Below are 8,394 nucleotides of genomic sequence, written 5' to 3' on the forward strand. Positions count from 1 at the left end.
GAAATGAGAAGGTGTGTCCAAACTTTTGGCCTGTACTATATATATATATATATATATATATATATATATATATATATATGTGTGTGTATGTATGTATATGTATATGTATATGTGTGTATATATATATGTGCATATATATATACATATATATATATTCAGCAATCCTAATACTAATTCTACTTCTTTCAATTTCAGTTGAAATTGCAATTCTACTTCCTGTTTGAAAAGTACATTCAATTTCTAATACAATTACCATAATCACTGCTAATTTTGGGTGAGGTTTGACAAGGGGTCATAATTATCTAGGCTCCAGCCAACCCCGTAACAAGCGGTAGAAAATGGATGGATGGATTAAATCTGCCAATTCTATTGTAGATTTAAATATAGTGCACTACTTGACCGCAACCAGTGGAGGCGCTGTTGCTTTGGTCTCAACGAGTCTGCTGTCAAAGAAGAATTACATCAGCTATGGGAAGTTGCGCAATCCCGCTCAACATAACACTAAGATCTAAACAGGAGTTCAGAACATTCAAAAGCACTATTAATTGGTAGGCTTCTTTTCGAGGGCTGCTAAGATGAATCCATTAATTTTGTTAGAAAAAAAGTAGGGATGTCCGATAATGGCTTTTTGGCCGATATCCGATATTCCGATATTGTCCAACTCTTAATTACAGATACCGATATATACAGTCGTGGTATTAACACATTATTATGCCTAATTTGGACAACCAGGTATGGTGAAGATAAGGTCCTTTTTTTAAAAATTAATAAAATAAGATAAGATAAATTAATTTAAAAAAAATTCTTGAATAAAAAAGAAATTAAAACAATATAAAAACAGTTACTTAGAAACTAGTAATGAATGAAAATAATGAGTAAAATTAACTGTGGTTAGTACTATTAGTGGAGCAGCAGCACGCACAATCATGTGTGCTTACGGACTGTATTCCTTGCAGACTGTATTGATATATATTGATATATAATGTAGGAAGCACAGACTGTATCCCTTGCAGACTGTATTGATATATATTGATATATAATGTAGGAAGCACAGACTGTATCCCTTGCAGACTGTATTGATATATATTGATATATAATGTAGGAACCACAGACTGTATCCCTTGCAGACTGTATTGATATATATTGATATATAATGTAGGAAGCACAGACTGTATCCCTTGCAGACTGTATTGATATATATTGATATATAATGTAGGAAGCAGAATATTACTAACAGAAAGAAACAACACTTTTGTGTGAATGAGTGTAAATGGGGGAGGGAGGTTTTTTGGCTTGGTGCACTAATTGTAAGTGTATCTTGTGTTTTTTATGTGGATTTAATAAAAACAAACAAAAAAATGATACCAATCATAAAAAACACGATACCGATAATTTCCGATATTATATTTTAAAGCATTTATCGGACATCTCTAAAAAAAAAAAGCTTTGATTTCTATTATGTTGCGTCCATCAATGGTTTAATGAGTGTAACGAATACAAATTGATCAAATCCGAAACGCATGCAGTTTCTGGAACTTTAAATACGCGGACATAGTTTCCACGTGGTCGCCACAATGGAGCGCACATGAGAGCGGTGGTGTGTGGCAGCCAACAACAGAGGTTTTTATTCTTCAGTTGATGTGTATCTTTTTAATAATGCACACATGTTGAAAGTGCAATTGCAATGTTGATGATGAGGGAAAAAATAATGAAGGTAAAAGGAAGAAGAAAAAAATCTACTCTTTTTACCTAAAATATGCTTTGAGGTCATAAAGTGTGACTTATCCGATTACTCGAATAATCGACCAAAGTAATCGATAGATTATTCCATTACTAAAATAATCGATAGCTACAGCCGTGAGTTTTGCCTCCATAGCCGTAGTTATAACATTTCAGGTATTTTTTTATTATTGAAATATTACACTCTCCACCATTATGTAATCTGTGAAACTACCATGCAACAAGTAAAGCATTTCTAAGTACTCTATCTGAATTGTTCTGCTCTTGTACCACTGGAGGAGCAGACATACTCCTGGGAAGTATTTTTAAAGAACGCAACAATAACACTTGAGGTGAAAATGAGTTTATTTGCTGCACAAAAAGAGCACACCTGAGCTGCACCTGACCTTAGAGGGTGTCCCCATAAGCGGCCTTCACCTCCCACTCAGGCGTGTGTTCGTGGATCTGACCCTCAAACCAAATAAAAAGACACCTTTCCTGGGTGTCATCGCTATCAGTGTGTGTGTGTGTGTGTGTGTGTGTGTGTGTGTGTGTGTGTGTGTGTGTGTGTGTGTGTGTGTGTGTGTGTGTGTGTGTGTGTGTGTGTGTCGTTCCAGTGCTTTAACAGTGCCATATTGTCTCTTATCACACAAAGAGGTGTGGAGTGGCCTGGAGATGTAGACCATGGTAATGGATGAGGAGGGGGCACAGGAGCTGTTGTTCCAGCCTTGGTGTGTCCCCCTCTCAGTGCTGGATGCGCCTGATGGACTGAATCTGGGGGGTCTGGCAGTGGGAGCCCCAGTTTTTGCAGTGCTGGTAGTCACCACTGTGTCTCTCACACTCCATGATGTACTGCTGGCCCCTGTAGCCCGGGAACTGGTAGCACACAAAGCTGTGGGAGGACACAGAATTATCATGTGGTGAACTAAGATGTGTGTGTGTGTGTGTTAGGGTTGTTGTACGGTATACCGGTACTAGTATAGTATCACGGTACTAATGAATCAAAAACGGTACTATACTTTGAACAGTACCGGTTCCTGGCCATGACGTCATGTCGTGACATTGCTGGTTTTACGAGCAGATGAGCATGTTCGGCAGCGCACACACACAGAGTACTTACAAGCAGACACAGGAAAGGGAGAATGGACGCCTTTTGGTGTAAAAACTAACGATAAGGGTTAAGTTATAACACTGATTTTGATTGATTGATTGAGACTTTTATTAGTAGGTTGCACAGTGAAGTACATATTCCGTACAATTGACCACTAAATGGTAACACCACAATAAGTTTTTCAACTTGTTTAAGTCGGGGTCCACTTAAATTGATTAATTGAAAGGCAGACTCGCTTTAAAAGTCCTTTTTGTCTGAATATATTCACTTGGTTGTACGGTATACCGGTACTAGTATAGTACCACAATACTAATGTCTATCCGCAATCGCCAGGTGTTTTAGCTACTTCTAAATCACTAATCCTCGCCTCCATGGCGACAAATACAGTACTTTCCTTACAAGTATCATTATCACTGCAGGACGAGGAATAGCTAAACATGCTTCACTACACACTGTAGGAGGATACAATAGCTCACCGCTAACAGCGAGCTAGCACCCCTGAATGTAAACAAATGCCATGGGTGGATCTACACCTGACATCCACTGTAATGATACCAAGTACAAGAGCGTATCTAGTCGATACTACTATGATTACATCGATAGTTTTTTATTGTCACAAAATGTATTTTCCTTTTTTAAAAAAACATATGTTCATAAAGACAGTAAATATGTCCCTGGACACATGAGGACTTTGAATATGACCAATGTATGATCCTGTAACTACTTGGTATCGCATCGAAACCCAAATGTGTGGTATCATCCAAAACTAACGTCAAGTATCAAAGAAGAGAAGAATAAGTGATTATTACATTTGAACAGAAGTGTAGATAGAACATGTTAAAAGAGAAAATAAGCAGATATTAACAGTAAATGAACAAGTAGATTAATAATACAATTTTACAGTTTGTCCCTCATAATGTGTACAAAATAATAGGTGTATAAATGACACAATATGTTACTGCATACGACTAATTAGGAGTCTTTGTTTGTTTACTTACTACTAAAAGACAAGTTGTCTATTTTATTGAAGGACTAAATGACAATAATAAACATATGTTTCATGTACACTAACATTGTTTGTTAAAATAAAGCCAATAATGACATTTTTTGTGGTCCCCTTTATTTAGAAAAGTATCAAAATACATTATTTACAATATTGGTGTCGTGACAACCCCAGTGTGTGTGTGTGTGTGTGTGTGTGTGTGTGTGTGTGTGTGTGTGTGTGTGTGTGTGTGTGTGTGTGTGTGTGTGTGTGTGTGTGTGTGTGTGTGTGTGTGTGTGTGTGTGTGTGTGTGTGTGTGTGTGTGTGTGTGTGTGTGGATTGGATAGGTTTCATCAGCTTGCAAAAAAAGAAAGTGTTTGATGCCAAGGTTGTGTGTTGAATGCATGATGAAGTTGAAAGGTGGCCATTACTTACGCGCCACACTGCACGTGCATGGAGCCCACTTCAGGAGCCAACCAGCCCATGGCCTGCAGAGAGGGGTAGTCATCACAGACCTCCACGCTGCGGCCCATGAAGTTCTCCTTCTCGAAGATGATCATGCGGCTGCTCTGGTGAGACTGTGAAGCAACAGATGTTTGGACTTGGAGCACAAAGTCATCAGTGTGTGTGTGTGTGTGTGTGTGTGTGTGTGTGTGTGTGTGTGTGTGTGTGTGTGTGTGTGTGTGTGTGTGTGTGTGTGTGTGTGTGTGTGTGTGTGTGTGTTGTGTGTGTGTGTGTGTGTGTGTGTGTGTGTGTGTGTGTGTGTGTGTGTGTGTGTGTGTGTGTGTGTGTGTGTGTGTCTACTCACAGCGCAGTAGATTGGGCGCAGTGACATGAGACGCTCCACGTGGTAGGAGATGGAGCCGCTGTAGGAGTCCCAGTGGGGGTACTCTCCTCTCTCCAGGATCAACTGCTGGCCTTGGAAGTCGTGGTGCTCGAAACCAACCCAGCTTCACAACAAAACACAGATATGGGACACTTGCAGGTAAGATGGACCCTATCTTATCTTATCCTATCTTATCCTCTGGGGATTGATTGCTTAATTTAATAGCAACATAGTGGATAAAGGACAAAAAAGGTCCCCAGGGAGTTTAGAGTATATAAAACATGTTTGGAGGATTTTTGTTTTCTCTACTTCTCCCCGTCATCTTTGTTGTAGCGGTGTAGCGTGCAAGGACGGGAGTGGAAGAAGTGTCAAAAGATGGCGCTAACTGTTGTAATGACTGTAACACTTTACTTCCATCAATAACGGAGCAGCGTCTCCTCATCTGTGGCTCACTAGTGCAACAACAACGCCCGAAATGTGTCCTGTGAGAAAACTCTCTAATAAGTAAAGTTCCTTGGGTGAATAATGTAAAGTCACTACACCGGTATGTTTTAGTGCTTTCATGGTGAGTTTACTGACAGATATAAGTAAGAACTTTACACTACTTTATATTAGAAATGGCAACATGAATGTCACATAACAAGAAGATAGAGACAAAGAAGCTTATCCACTACGGTGTCGGCACAGACTTCAAAAGCAGACACGCGCACATTTTCAGGACTTATGCAGATCCCAAATACAGATCAGCAGGTACCAGAAGGTAAGAAAAGTTGCTTTTGCATAATATTGCGAAACAAAACGCCAGATAATATGTCTTACCTTATACACACAGCATAATAATACTCCTATGTTGAAGCACAGTACAATCCATCAAGTGGTGTGGCTTCATAGCTTACCAAAGTCCTACTAAAACATGTTGATCGATTTTTGAGCGCTGTGTAATGTTCTATATTTTCAATGGAACATATAAAATATTGGTGTTGTTAACTTGAGTCCTATTGCAGTTTACACGTATATCTCTTATGTGTGACTGCCATCTACTGGTCACACTTATCAATACACCATGTACCACATAAAATAACTGCGAGGTCGGTAAGCATGACCAGAATTATTCTGTACATTAGGCGCACTGTCGAGTTTTGAGAAAATTAGAAGGGTTTCAAGTGTGCCTTATAGTCTGAAAAATACAGTGAAATAAACATGAAAACAATCCTCTTTTAGTTCAAATATTTCCATTTAGAGTAACGCAACCAAAGTTATGGCCAAAAATAGAAGTGCAAAAGAAGTCCCCAGTACACTGCAAGTGTTGAAGTTGTAAACCTTGCCTGTTGCACATGAATGGACTTGATGCACTCTGGGAAAGTAATTAGCCCTGTAGCACGCAGGAGTCAGTAATGGGAAAGTAATTAGCCCTGTAGCACGCAGGAGTCAGTAATGGGAAAGTAATTAGCCCTGTAGCACGCAGGAGTCAGTAATGGGAAAGTAATTAGCCCTGTAGCACGCAGGAGTCAGTAATGGGAAAGTACTGCTCATTAGCCCTGTAGCACGCAGGAGTCAGTAATAGGAAAGTAATTAGCCCTGTAGCACGCAGGAGTCAGTAATGGGAAAGTAATTAGCCCTGTAGCACGCAGGAGTCAGTAATGGGAAAGTAATTAGCCCTGTAGCACGCAGGAGTCAGTAATGGGAAAGTACTGCTCATTAGCCCTGTAGCACGCAGGAGTCAGTAATGGGAAAGTAATCAGCCCTGTAGCACGCAGGAGTCAGTAATGGGAAAGTAATCAGCCCTGTAGCACGCAGGAGTCAGTAATAGGAAAGTAATTAGCCCTGTAGCACGCAGGAGTCGGTAATGGGAAAGTAATTAGCCCTGTAGCACGCAGGAGTCAGTAATGGGAAAGTAATTAGCCCTGTAGCACGCAGGAGTCAGTAATGGGAAAGTACTGCTCATTAGCCCTGTAGCACGCAGGAGTCAGTAATGGGAAAGTAATTAGCCCTGTAGCACGCAGGAGTCAGTAATGGGAAAGTAATTAGCCCTGTAGCACGCAGGAGTCAGTAATGGGAAAGTAATTAGCCCTGTAGCACGCAGGAGTCGGTAATGGGAAAGTAATTAGCCCTGTAGCACGCAGGAGTCAGTAATGGGAAAGTAATTAGCCCTGTAGCACGCAGGAGTCAGTAATGGGAAAGTAATTAGCCCTGTAGCACGCAGGAGTCAGTAATGGGAAAGTAATTAGCCCTGTAGCACGCAGGAGTCAGTAATGAAGCCATGGGACTTACGCGCCGCTCTCCACCCTGATGGATCGGATGTTATCCAAACCACAATCTTGGATGTTGACGCACTCGGAGGTGAACTCCAAGCACTTACCCTGAAAATGCTCCTGCTCGAACACGGTCACCTGCAAAGAAGGCCAGCATGAATCCCACACAGGACAAACCTGGAATGGTGTGTGTGTTACCTTGAAGAAGGGTGCCATGCCCATTCCTGAGTTGACCAGGGGTTGCATCATTGGGGACCTTGTAGTTCTGAACATGTTACCTCCTCAAGAAGACATGTGTGTTTTATTGGCTAAAAGAGTGCTTGGACTTGCAGCAGATGTGAACTACTTACCTGCTTTTTGGAGGGATGAGCTCGGGAGCAGAACGCAGCTACCTACCGCCTGCCTCGCGTAGAGTTTTGAGAGGAGCTGGCGCCGCAGTTTTATACGGGCAGGCAGGTCACGGGGAAGGGGCTGACGTGGGCGGGGCCTTGAAGCGCCACCACGTGCGCCCGCTGCACTGTTCCACGTCGCGGCCTGCAGAGAGGCGTGCTGGCCGGGCGCCGTGTGTGACCAGCTCAGCACATATCATAGACGAGAGACAAAGGCGATCTGGTATGTTCGGACCCCGGTCAGCAGTCCAGCGAGTACGTCCTCACAAAGGACCCCTGGTGGGGGTGCAGAGGCTGTGGATTAATGGCAGAGAACAGGGGCACCTTTTGGGCTTGGCTGGCCACACATTTCAACCAAACATTTCAAAAGTTCATTTTACTTTTGGCTTCATTTTGATGCATCTTGACAATATGTACAAATTATTATACAGAAAAAAAAAAGCCTCTTTAGTAACTTCTACTCACTTATTTGAACTCCCATGACTTTACATACAGCATCCATTTTGAAATCATAATCTATGATACAATAAATATCTGTTCTTAAACTATTGGCTTATCCACACTAGATATGGTTTTTAAAAATGTCCCATGTATTTATTGCATGCATTTAAAAATAGTGTGTAATAATCATAGAATTTATTATATTTATAAAAATACAGTAGTTAATAGTAGTTACAATAGTTTAATGTTAAAGTATTTTTAAATGTAATTATCTATACTGAATGCATATATAATTGTGTGTTTATACATGTAGATATATAGGTATATGTATGTCTGTGTATATATATATGTATATATATATATATGTATATATATACATATATATATATATATGTATATATATATATATGTATATATATACATATATATATATGTATATATATATATATATGTATATATATACATATATATATATGTATATATATATATATATGTATATATATATGTATATGTACATATGTATATGTATATATATATATATATATATGTATATATACATATATATATGTATATATATATGTATATATATATATGTATATATATATATATATATATATATGTGTGTATGTGTATATATATATGTATATGTATGTATGTGTATATATTTATGTATG

The 8,394-nt window shown here is 39.6% G+C and overlaps 1 protein-coding gene across 2 annotated transcripts; it reads right to left on the reverse strand.

Annotated features, from left to right (window-relative positions):
• Positions 1-2,230: 2,230 nt before the first annotated feature.
• cryba1l1 (crystallin, beta A1, like 1) lies at positions 2,231-7,314 on the reverse strand. 2 transcript variants are annotated; one of them, XM_062044112.1, is made up of 6 exons: positions 7,241-7,314; positions 7,089-7,168; positions 6,910-7,028; positions 4,621-4,762; positions 4,248-4,390; positions 2,231-2,611 (listed from the first exon to the last, which is right to left on the reverse strand). In XM_062044112.1, the coding sequence occupies exons 2-6, from the start codon at positions 7,161-7,163 to the stop codon at positions 2,464-2,466; spliced, it is 627 nt and encodes a 208-aa protein (XP_061900096.1). In that variant the 5' UTR covers positions 7,164-7,168; positions 7,241-7,314; the 3' UTR covers positions 2,231-2,463. The 2 variants fall into 2 exon arrangements, with proteins under 2 accessions (XP_061900096.1, XP_061900095.1); XM_062044111.1 differs by having other exon boundaries at positions 7,089-7,171.
• Between the last annotated feature and the right edge of the window lie 1,080 nt (positions 7,315-8,394).

The sequence above is a fragment of the Entelurus aequoreus genome, linkage group LG04, assembly GCF_033978785.1.
Source record: "Entelurus aequoreus isolate RoL-2023_Sb linkage group LG04, RoL_Eaeq_v1.1, whole genome shotgun sequence".
Classification (NCBI taxonomy): Eukaryota; Metazoa; Chordata; class Actinopteri; order Syngnathiformes; family Syngnathidae; genus Entelurus; species Entelurus aequoreus.

Coding starts and splice junctions, on each gene's coding strand:
- cryba1l1 (XM_062044112.1), bottom strand. CDS start 7,163: ATGTTCAGAACTACAAGGTCCCCAATGATGCAACCCCTGGTCAACTCA. Junction 4,763..6,909: donor ATCAGGGTGGAGAGCGGCGC/GTAAGTCCCATG, acceptor TTTGTTGTGAAG/CTGGGTTGGTTTCGAGCACC. Junction 4,391..4,620: donor TGCGCCCAATCTACTGCGCT/GTGAGTAGACAC, acceptor GTTGCTTCACAG/TCTCACCAGAGCAGCCGCAT.